Here is a 12467-nt window from a genome sequence, read left to right as displayed (position 1 = left end):
TAACCGTGCCTTCATTAATTCTAAAATATTCTTTGATAGTTGTTTCAATCTGGTTGATTGTGTCTGGGTCGTGTAATATTGATTCATTGAGGCGCCAGTGCGGCTCCCTTGGTGGTAATTTTGTTAGATCTAGTGTTAGCCGTATGGGTGAGTGGTCAGACCATGTTATGGGGTATATCTCTGTGGAGTACTGCAGGTAAAGGCAAGGTTGTGAGATTAAGAAGTAGTCTAGACGGGAATGTATTTTATATACTGGTGAGTAGAAAGTGTATTGCCTTTCGTTTGGATGGTTGATCCTCCAACTATCAAAGAAAGAGTACTGCCTGGTCAGCTTTCTAAATTCTCTGGACATGTGATGTGCTGAATTGCCTAGGGAGGGGCTGGTTCTGTCTTTAAGTTGTGAGAATGTTAAGTTGAAGTCACCCCCTATTACTTGATAGGCTATGTCTTGAGATCGGGCTTTGTTAAGTATAGTTTTCAAAAACCTAAGTTGGTGGTTGTTAGGGGCATAAATATTGATCAGATTTAACGGAATGTTCATATATTTGCAAAACAACATAATATATCGTCCATTTGGGTCGCAGCACACCTGGTCCACCACTACTGGGCAGTCTTTATGTATTAAAATCGCCACTCCAGCTGTTTTTTTTGGGCCTGAGGCATAATATGTGGTTGGGTAGTATTTTGATTGGAGTTTGCATAAGCTATTTTGCTGAAAGTGAGTTTCCTGTATAAAAGCTATATCCGCGTGTAAGTGGCGGATCTCTTTCAGTACTAAATATCGTTTGGTGATTGAGTTTAGGCCCTTAGCATTGATAGATATTAATTTTACCATTTTGGATTGTTGAGATCTTTGGCTACATTTGCTAAAATTATCAGGAGTGACATTTATAGAGCCCTTGTTGGGTCGACCAGGTGTGCGAGGGCCCCTACATTGTGAATTTTTGGCATGCAAAAAAATTACTGAGTCTCCGTGGGTATAGGGTAAAATAGTCAGAAGGAGAGATAGAGATCCAAAAAGAGAGTGTAAAACAGTATAAAACATCTAAACCATAAACTTTATAACAATCCTTAGTAAAATTTTGAGGGTATATTTGTCCCTCAAGCCTGTGGTAACCAGGTGGGTGTTGTAAGGATAAAATAACTTTTTGTTAGGACTGGTCCCAGAGTTTGTCTGTCGGACAGGACCTGCGGGTATCTCCAGATTCCCAAGGTGGGGGTTTTGGTAACAAGTCCGTGGAACTTTCTGTAACGTAATGAACTAAAGTGTGTTTGGCAAATCACCAGAATGTGTGGTTTAAGCCAGGCTGACTTACTGGTGAACTCTCCTTGAATTTCTCTTTGAGGTAAAAAGCATACATTGTGTGCAGTGAGTCATCTGGTCATGGTGGCAATTTGTCCCTTGGTGGGGAAGGGGACAATACAGAGTAGGTTTGGATAGCGGAGGTTTATGGGCTTGAGCTGCTTATGTGGGTTTTATGCCAAGTATGGTTAGCAGTTTACGCCTTGCCGTGGATGGGTCAACGTGTGAGTTTGGCCTTTATGTGCAATTATCAACTTGAAGGGGAAGCCCCAGCGGTAGGGTATCTTGGCCTCCCTCAGTATTTGAGTTAGTGGTTTTAGGTCCCTCCGTTTGGCCAAAGTAACCGGGGATAGATCCGTATATATTTGCAGATTATGGTTGCGGTATTGCAATGGATTCAATGTACCTTTTTGCTAGTACCGCTTCTTTGCTTTCATAAAAGTGAAAGCGAACTATAACATCTCGTGGCGGTTTTGTCGGTGGAGGTTTTGGGGCCAGCGATCTGTGTGCCCTGTCCAGCCTCCATAGCTCCATTGAGATTTCAGGGCATAAATGTGTAAATAGTTCTGTTAGGTATTTAGGAATGTCGGGTCCGGAGACCTCCTCTGGGATTCCTCGGAATCTTAGATTCTGTCTGCGTGATCTATTTTCGAGATCTTCGCAGGTGTCTCTAAGCTGCGCCATTTCATCCTTAAGGTCAGTGTTTTCCTGCTCTATATTTGCAAGCCTTTGGACTATATCGTCCGTATATGTTTCCAGTTTATCTGTACGCTCTCCTAGTTCTATAACATCGCGCTGTATATCTTTAATTGCTGCTGAGATAGCTGTTGTTATAGAGTGGGTGATGGAAGTGTTAAGCTGTGTCTGTAAGAGCGCGAGTTGCTCTTGCAGTATCTCGGCTGTTACTGGCGTGTCCCCTGGGAGGATGCGGCACAGTGGCTGTGTGTAGAGCAAACTGACCTGAGTTTGTTATGGGTCTTAGCGAAGCTGAGCTTTCAGAAGCCGATGGTGACGCTGGTTGTGGGAGAAGCGGAGAGGAGTCAGCATTAGGTTGGGTGCCGCCATCTTGTGTGTCATCGCAGCTTTCAGCGCCGGCGGTTCTATGAAGGTATGATGAGAGAGTCGTTTTTTGCTCTTTGGGTTTCCTTTTCCCCATATTTGGCACCATCCGGGAGTTCTCCTGCGTTCCTCTTTCCCGAGCTGCAGTTCTCGAGCTGATTGTAGCTTATGTTCGGGCAGATATTTGGCTTAAGACACGGAGCTTCTACTGCGTGCGTGCAGTCAGTTCCATGGTTGGCCACGCCCCCCATTATTGTTGTATTTTATTAATGCCTGGGTAGGCAACCTGGATATGCTAATTTTCTCAAGTATTTGCCTCACCTACTACAGCCTCCCTTGACCAGTAACCAAGGTTACCTCACTAGGGTTTGTGCAGGCATCTATGGTAAGGTGGGAAATCTTATTGATTATTTATGTTTTGAATGGATAATTGTTGTGTTGCTCTGTCCCAGTGTAACATGGTGGCCACTTTTGTGTCTCAAAACTCTTAAGAGCTGGATATTTGACATAATACCCTCCACCTTCTGTGATCTTAAGCTCTGTGCATTCATGGCCAATCATATGCTTGTAGCTCTTTTAAAATGAACAGCTGGACTTCACCCAACTATTATCCTTTAAACATACAGCTATGCTAACCGTTATGTACATTTTTGTAAATACAATAATATCAGTAAGAATTTAAGCAATCAAAACATAATTATATAAAACAAATTGTGAGAGTAGCAAGCCTGATTTAATATGAATCAGAAGTTTTTGTGATCAGGTGGGTATAAATAATGAGAATAACTCATACTGTAAATCAGTTAAGTCAGCTGAAGATCAATTTAAAAATTCATGTGACATTGTAAAGTGCAAGTGCAGTGCAGTGCAGTGCAAGTGGATAACTGTGCAACATTTTAAGTGTAATCTGAGGCATAATTCAGTAAGTAAGGGAGAAGCAGAAGATATTAAAATAGAAAAAAATGGTGGTCTACAAAAAAAAAAAAAGTATTAACACAAATTGTGTAACTGGAACTAGGAAATTTTAAGGACAAGTTTGACTTAGATTACATATACACTTAAGTAACTATAGCTGAGGCCTTCTAGGCCTAATTTAGCTAAGCTCAATGTTTTTGACATGCTTTGTTTGAGTTTGTTTACAGATAGAAATATCTAGAAATGTTTGTGTTGCACTTACTTTTAGGACATGCTGAGTCATTCATCATCACCCCACATTGATCTGAACACCCCATATGCGGCATATTGACTATGAAAGTCCAGACCACCATTATCACAAGGAATCATGCAAATCTAGAATGTTCCAAAACATGTGTTATAAATGATAAACTGATATCACCAAAAACACTGGAGATTGATTGGTCAACGTATGGGGGTGTATGATAGGATATGGACTTTAGAAGATTAATGTACAGTCTGTATTGTAAGTTATTGTACTACGAATGTAGTAAAAGCTTATCTGATTCCTGAGTCCAGGTGGTATTCCTGTGTTAAAGATTTCTTGTCCCAGTTTTGGGCCTGGTTCCAAGTCTGCAGTCTATATAATTGCTCATTATTTTTTGCTAATATATCAGTAGGAATGTAATAGTTAAACAGTTGCAAACTGCTGGTTTCCACTGTGCAAATCCTTGAAAAGAAAGCAATACAATACATTGTATATAAAATATTCTTTCAAAAAGATCTTTCATGGAGAGTGTAGTACAGAAAATCATATGGTTAAACATTGATTGTATCAGTAGATTGATCATGGTTATTGTTAACCAACAGATACCTGGATCTGTCTGCATTTCATTTTTAGACCAAGGATATGAAGTTACTACTTCCTGGTAATACAGTCTCTGCTCTTCTGTTTAGAAGGCTTTCTGCTAGGTTTTGGAACATTGTTGGTGGGATTTGCCTCCATTCAGATACAAGAGTATAAATGAGGTTGGGCACTGATGTTGGGGATCAGGCCTGGCTTCCAGTTGGTGTTCCATTTCATTGTAGTGATTCAGTTGAGGTCAGGGTGCTGTGCAGGCCAGTCAAGTTCTTCCACTCCATAGTGTACTGATCTCACTTTGTACTTGTGGGCATTGTGATCCTAAATCAGAAAAGAATGTGACAAGAAGGCCATTTTATGCTGTAACATTAAGGTTTGCTATCAATGGATCCTTCCACAGGGCCCTATCCTAAATCCATGGAAAGATCCTAGAGCTTTATTTATCCTCCACCAAGCTTTACAGTTATCATTTCACATTCAGGCAGGTACTTTTTTCCTGGCATTGGCCAAACCCAGACCCATCTGTCAGACTCCCATAAGGTGAATTGCTTTCGTCACCCTAAGAACATGTTTTTACTGCTACAGAGTGAAATGTGGCGAACTTTACTTGATCACTGCCCCAGCAAAGGCAAACGTTTAGGACTGATAGTGGTAGAATCTATTGTTTCTACCTCCATATTACGAGCGATCGTAATTGTACCGTGTATGGCCACCTTACGAGACAGACTAATCATATAGTCTGTTCTCTGATCATTTGCGAACCATAATAACCATTGATGAATATGTTTGGTCTACAGTAGTGTGCCAAGTAAGCCAAATATCCACATAGAAATGCAATAATGCAGGCAAATATTTGTTTAGGAACACTTGTTGTTGTGGTGCAACCTGCTGGGCAATATGGTGACCTTTCAGCAACTTAAGGTTCAACAAGTAATGGCCAACAGAGAAGTACCCAAGCATGGTCATGCATTTGGTCATTCATTAAATGGAAAAAGGATAATGCTTCTATCTTAATAAAACCTTGCTTACAGAATTAAACAATATTTGGAATCCATGCACCAAGTATCAACATATTTAATGAATATACCACCATGAGCCTGTGTTGACACATTCAGTTAGTCATTTCTCTGCTCTGTGATGGTCAGAAAGGCATGTACTTCTTCTGCAGCCTATCCCTTTAACCCAGTATCTATAAATACTTGCTTTTTACTAAACTGCTTGCGGTACCTGGTTCAGTTGATTACTCACCAGCTCCCCTAGGGATGTATGCATCAGGGGAAACCTTTCTTCTTAAAAAGACATAATGTCTTTTTATCCCCTTTTGTCATCAAAAGAATCCAATTCATTGCATTGTGGATTGAATTTAGCAAATATTACGTACCAAAGAATAATCAGCTATCCCTGGTGAGTTGTCACTACCTTTGATGCATGCATAGCAGTTGCAGTGGCATTAAGAACTACTATGGGGTGCCGTTTGTCCAAAGTACATTTTGTCTATAAAAATACATTCTATATACAAAAAGCAATCCCCAGTAGACAGAATTAAAGTGTGGATATAAACACTGGTAAAAAATATACAAAAGATATATTTCTAGTGAAGAATGAGAATAAAATCAATTTTGTGCACAAAAGGATATTATTATATTACAAACTCCATTCTTTAAATTTTAACAAGCTTTCTGTCTCACAAATGTATAACATCCATACAAAAAAAAGTTATGTGTAAAGTTGCTTACAGAATGAATAATGTAAAACAAAACTTTGACAAAATATATAATGGTGTAACTGGCTAGCATATTTCAGCTAGATTTTCATGACAAAATAGATGCGTGTAACAGAAAGCAATATTCTATAGCACAGAATTCATTCTTTCAACAAAATTAATACACAGTTCCACAAAACTGATAAAATATCCGTTCTGTGAAACAACACTGTCAATCAAATTCATGAACCAATAGGAAACAAGCATATTCATTATCCAATAATATGCAGGTTTTAACTGGAGTCAATTGTTTTAATTTGTCTATAAAGTGTTCATACAGACACACACACGCTACATACATACATATAGTACTAGTTAGCTTACAGCAGTCTCTTAATAATTTACTTATCCATAGTTCAACTACTACACTATGTAGCCACAGGGAAAAAAAATCCCAGTGGGCGCACCACCCCCAACCCCAATAGTGGCTGCAAGGAGGAAGAAGGGGGTACGCAGTGTGCATTACACACAGGGTGGGGGTGAAGGCTGGCAGCGGGGGAGAAGTTGGCAACTGAGGTGAGGGGCTCCTGGGGGGGCAGCCCTGCTGGACTCTGGACACCCTAGTGCAACACAACGCACACACATAATACATCATATAAATAATTGATGATCCTCCTGAAGTACCAATATGTAACTGATCCCTTTTGTTTGCACATAGTACTGATGTGTGTTGTAGTTGAACTACAGCTAACTAGGATACTGCTCATAAGGCCTACACATCATACTGTACAACCAGCCTGTCTGCATCATATTATGTAGTAGTTGAACTATAGCTAAGCACATTATTAATAGAGCGCTAAATGCTGCAATATTACAGCTAGGAGGAGGGCAGACATTGGAGCCTAACAATCACCTACAAAGCTTATTAGGGCCACTTCTACAGTGGGGGAATTATACAAACTTGTGCAACTTCATATTGCAGTGTAAAGATATGAGTCAGCTGGTATCCTTGGGGGGAGGAGCTTATATTGCAGTGTAACGATATGAGTCAGCTGGTATCCTTGGGGGGATGTTTTATGGGTTTGTGCTCTACTCACTGGTGTAAGTGTCTCACATATACTGAGTTACACTGCTACCATAAATATCTGTATATTGTACTATATCAAGGGGCCCCCACATGAGTGGTTATTCTGCTAATGTTAGAGTTTATTTGAAATAATGCTATTTATATCCTGTGTTTTATTGACTTGTCAGGGGTAGGGTTGCTACCCTGCCTGTAATTTGCCAGTCTAGCTAGTAAATACCAGGCAAGGCCAGGGCCAGTATTGGGAATTTACCAGTCTACCTGTCATTCTCCAGCCTACCCTCAACCTGCCCAAAATCCCTAATCAAGCCAGGTTGTTATTGCCCATACACAGGGTTTCTGTGGCTACGCCCCCAGCCTGCCCACCTATATCACTGGTTCCTCCTCCTCCTCCCCTTACATTGCTGTCCCACCTCCTCCATGTCACCAATTTTCCCCTCAGGGTCCTACTCCCACTCCCTTAGCTTGAGCAAGAATCTTTTTACAAAAAAAGGGGGGGGGGGCAATCATAATTAGGCCTATTATACTTACCTGAAGGTATTATATTTATGTTTTAAAATGCTTTATTCTAGATTCATTTTTAGCTGCACAATCCAGAGAAACATTATTAGATCAGATTGTGCCACAGGGCAGGGCAGGGTCAACACTTTATAGAAACAATTCAAACAGTGGGAAGAAAGACCAGTAAATGGACTTCAATTAAAACTTGCATGTTATTGGATAATGAATATACTTGCTTCCTATTGGTTCAGTAATTTGACTGACAGTGTTGTTTCACAGAATGGATATTTTATCAGTTTTGTGGAACTGAGAATTCATTTTGTTGATAGAATGATTTTTGTGCTATAGAATCTTCCTTTTTGTAACAAGCATCTATTTTGTCATAAAATCTAGCTTGGAAAAAGCTAGTCAGCTACACCATTATATATTTTGTGCAAAGTTTTGTTTTACATAATTCATTCTGTAAAAAACTTGTTCTGCTGTATGGATGTTATACATTTGTGAGACAGAATGCTTGTTAAAATTTACAGAATGGAGTTTGTAATATAATTATATTCTTTTGTGCATAAAATTGATTATTTTCGGAGAACTATGTCTTTTGTATATTTGTAACCAGTGTATATGGCCACACATTTATTCTGTGTCCTGGGGATTGTCCTTTGTTTATAGAATGTATTTATGTAGACAAAATGTACTTTGGACAAACGGCACCCCATAAACTACTGTTTCATTCTCCATACCCTATAAGAAAAAGTTCTAAAGGGGAAAAAATGGATTCTGATTACCTCTAGGGAATAAAAAGAATGATCTATTTCTGATAAAGAATTCTTCGCAACCAAATAACACAGAAAGATTTTACTGGTTTAGAAATTCATCCAAATCCATCCAAGTTAAAAAAAAAAAAAAAAAAGCTGCAGCTCCTCATCACTTATCTGCCAATACAAGACCGGCCTAAATCAACCGATACCCATACTACAGTGCATAATTATTGCTTGGGATGAGCTGCCTGTCAGTTTTTTTTTATCTGCACCATAGAAGAATAATAAAGGTTTTTTAATGTCTGGGCCTATCTGCTTACAGATTGAAGTCGAGACCAAGGAGGAAGCTGGTACACAAACTAGGCAGGAAATAACCGATTTGCGGTAATCAAGGGGTTAAGAAAGTCAGTGGTCATTTCCAGGCAAAAGATCTAGGCAGGTGGCTATCGGACGTAGTCAAATCAGGAAGGTCAGGAGCCAGAAATCAATACAGTTTTAATTTATGTCCCATTATTCACTTTGCATTTATCATATTGTTTACTAAAATAGGCTCAGTGTATAGACTTTATATAAAGATTACATATCTCATCTATCAGTTTCTAGCAGTCTGGATTATGTACACACTCCTTACAACTTTGCTCTTGTTCTTTCGGTTACACTTAACGTTTGTTTTCTATTCCTTTCCATTAGGTGTCCTTGCAATCCTTATTCCTCACCTGGGCCTTGTCATATCGCTGGTGGGATCGGTTAGCAGCAGTGCCCTGGCCCTTATTATTCCTCCTTTGCTGGAAATTCTGACATATTACACCGAAGGCTTGAGCCGCTGGGTTATTAGCAAGGACATTTTTATCAGCCTTTTGGGCATTCTAGGATTTGTGTTGGGGACATACGTTGCATTGTGGGAACTAATAGCTCCTGAAGTGTCGCCGACATCGAATGCAACTGCTCTGTATATTGTGCAGTGAGAGCTGGGCAAGCAGTGTCACCTTATGGAATTCCAAAAGCCAATAATTTCCTTGCTCTTTTCCTGAAAAGTCCCTTGTACTTGCTGGAGAGTGTAGCCATGAAGGTTTCTCAGTGTGTCCTTGAGATGCAGAATTGTGTATAGTGCACCTTAGTATTCAGGGGATGAATGTGTTTCACAAGCTGACTGCCAAATTAGTTGCAAAGATGATATTACAGTCTATACTAGGCCACTTGGCTTAAAGAGATGTTAAGAGAATAATCTCTTTTAGATTTTCTTTACATTGGTTTACCTTTTGCACATGTTGCTTAACTGGATTATCTATTTTAGTCATGGCAAGTGAATTTCCCTTAATGCACAGTGGTCAATTGACTTCTTGTCCACTCAAAGCTACTGCAGTGTGATTGTAATTTTTCCTGCCCTGTATGTTGGCAGCTACCCCCTTCTGAAAACGACCACTTCCATGTTTCATTTTTTGTTTTTACTTGAAATCTATAAGAATATGGTGCAAGTAAAAGTAATGAGCTGCTTTTGTTAAGCAAGAGTGTTCTCTGTTGTCTGATGTCAGGTGAAAATAGAAACTATTCAAAGACTATTGTAGTGTTCAGACTGGCATTTACATAACAGGTAACAATATGTAGGTGTTTTGATGCCATCTTTTGAGCAAGAAAAATATAAACTGGGTAAAACATTCCCCATCATTGCATGTGCCATAAGCCTTAAAGAGTATGGAGGCATAGCATATGGTGTGTATATAAAATCTTCCACCATTTATACATGCACATGGAGGACATCCATAGAAATAGTATTTTGGATAGGTGCCAGATGCTTCAAGGCTGCTTCAGCTGTATGATTGCCATACTGGTAAGTAACCTTACAAACAATTCTTCTAGTAATAATAATGCAGTAGATCAGTGTTCTCTGCACCCAATAAACAATTGAGTGTAAGATAACAAATGGAGCAAAAAGTGTTCCAGGTCTACCTATAACAGCCAATCAGATAGGCAGTAATTTCTCCAGTTTGAATAGTGAAGCAGACTTCTGATTGATTGCTGTTTTATTACCTGACCTAAACCTGTCCAACCATTACATTTCCTATCTTAGTACATACTTTCTCTATTGAAATGCCATTTCAAATCCATAAACCGCAGTTTGAGTAATATAAAACAAACATGGAAGGATGTGTTAATTACCGTATTTTTCGGACCATAAGACGCACTTTTTTTCCCCCAGAAGTGGGGGGAAAAAGTCCCTGCGTCTTATGGTCCAAATATAGCCTACAGATAAAAAAAGGTTTTTTACTTGCCCGTGTGGTCTCTGTGCAGGGCCCTCCTCTATATACCGGCGCTTAGCTCTGGCGCTGTGTGCATGCACAATGACGCGCATGCCCATACGCATTTATTAGTGAAGTAAGTGTTTCAAGCTCAAAAGTCTCAAGCCTTAGTGTTTGATCTCTACCAATAATTTTAGGACCCCGTGCCCTTACAGCTCTTCAAAAACCAGTTGGTTAGATGGGTTATTACCACAACCTCACACTTTATAGCACATTTATGAATTTATTGTAACCCTTACAATGATTTTTAGTAGGATTTGGTTCCTTAGTATTGACTGTATTTCTGATTTTACATCGATTTATAAATGATCTGCAACATGTGCACCTTTTGTGTTTTGAGCCTTCAGGCTGGAGGAAAAAGGGAATTTGATAGAAAAACATTACCAATTAATTGTTTAGCTGGAAAATGTGGGGTTCTGGTGAGTAGCTATTTGGCATGACCTTGGACACAATTCTTTTTTCTCTTCTACTTTAGAACAATGCCTGGTACCTCAAAGTTAGCAAGTTATTAACCATTGGGATAACTTTACTGGTCCCCCGTGGGTGTTGGGTATAATTTTATTTCATAACAATATTGTTTTGTCTTTCTTATACAATTTTGTTTTTCTAAACTTTGAAGATTTCTTTATGGGAGAGGTGCAAGTTGTGAAACACCAGGGGTGGGGTTTAAATTTATTGCTTACATTTATTGTAGGCAGTTAGAGACAGACTAACATTTTTTCAATATAGTGTGAGGAAGATTGGCAACAAAACTTTATTTTAAAATACCTTTCTGCATTAAAAAGGTGGTAAGTTTTATAGTCATCATATTTTAAAAAGTCTACATTTATTCTATTCTAACAAACAAATGAACACAAAAGCATTATCAGTAAGTTACTACTGTATGTATTAAGTACAAAATACCTCATTACTGGTTTATGGCAGTACGCCACTAACAGATGTGTTATGGGGAGTTTGTAATTCTTCTCATGGGTGGGCGGGTTTTGTTTTGTTTTGTTTTTTTTTTCCCAGAATTTCCGAATTAAAAGAAAAAAATCTAAATTTCATTTTTTAAGATGGATTTGTAGAAAAAAAGTTATGGATTTCCTGATATAAAACTTTTTTTAACAGTAATGCACCAAACCCATACCTTTTTAAAATTGGCTAAATATTGAGTGTCTCCTTTAAAGTCACAATATAGATTTTTATTGTGTCCTGAGTCAGATCAGACCAAATGCCATATTTAATTCTCTATTTAGTGCATTCTGAACCTGCTGCCAAATAAAAGCATGACATGCATTCCTTTACTTCCAACCCCTGCCATATTCTTCCCTTAACCCACCCTGGCATAGTGTTATCACCATTGCTCTTTGAGATCAGCTTTATTGTTTTTTCCCTAAATCCTAATAGCTGCTCAGGCTCTTTTTATAACAGTTGTAGAACTCAAGTTTACACAAAAGGTGTTGCCATTTGGTTTACAATTTGTGATTTGTATTTCTTTATGTTATAATGTACTGTACCTGATTAGCAATGAGGCATCCTGTACAGCATCTGGAATGTACAAATAAATGTAAATGTTCCAATATTTGCTTGGTGTGCATCCATATTGTTATCATTGCGGTAGTCTATTAAGAAACCCAGGCCTATTATTAATCACTAAATTTTTGCTTTCAAGACTTAGGGGGCCATATACTAACCGTCTGGATTTTTTATTCCTGATTCGGATTTATTTTAGAGCTATAAAAGTTGTGACTTTTTTGAGATCTACTATGCATCAAAATGGCTAAAAATTGGAATCTGACAATTTGCCAGCTAAAACTTGCAGAAATCATGTAGAAGTCAATGGCAGATGTCTCTTCTCTTCCCCAGAGGGTCCTTCTTTTGCTTCGAAGCTTTAGAGGATTCGAATTTGTGACTCTTGTTTTTGTACAACAATTCGAAAAAGTCTTGAAGGTCAAAAAATTTGGAATTTTCGTGACTTTTCCTGCAAGTGCTTTTTCATTTCTGATTTTTTAGTAAATGCCAGAC

At 38.7% G+C, this 12467-nt stretch overlaps 1 protein-coding gene across 8 annotated transcripts in view; it reads left to right on the top strand.

Moving 5' to 3' along the window:
• slc36a1 (solute carrier family 36 (proton/amino acid symporter), member 1) overlaps positions 1 to 12467 on the top strand; it is a 135269-nt gene that overhangs the window by 87908 nt on the left and 34894 nt on the right. For 4 of the 8 annotated variants that reach the window (XM_018092820.2, XM_018092821.1, XM_018092819.1 and 1 more), the window contains exon 11: positions 8854 to 12024. The exons of 3 other annotated variants lie outside the window; for them this stretch is intronic. In XM_018092820.2, coding sequence (XP_017948309.1) covers positions 8854 to 9128 — 275 coding nt within the window. In that variant the 3' untranslated portion in view covers positions 9129 to 12024. Of the gene's footprint in view, positions 1 to 8853; positions 12025 to 12467 lie in introns of those variants that run through there. One more of the 8 variants, XM_031898707.1, reaches the window with a different exon arrangement.

The sequence above is a fragment of the Xenopus tropicalis genome, chromosome 3 (assembly GCF_000004195.4).
Source record: "Xenopus tropicalis strain Nigerian chromosome 3, UCB_Xtro_10.0, whole genome shotgun sequence".
NCBI classification, from domain to species: Eukaryota; Metazoa; Chordata; class Amphibia; order Anura; family Pipidae; genus Xenopus; species Xenopus tropicalis.
Note: the sequence above shows the minus strand (reverse complement) of the source record. Positions and strands in the feature narration are given on the sequence as shown.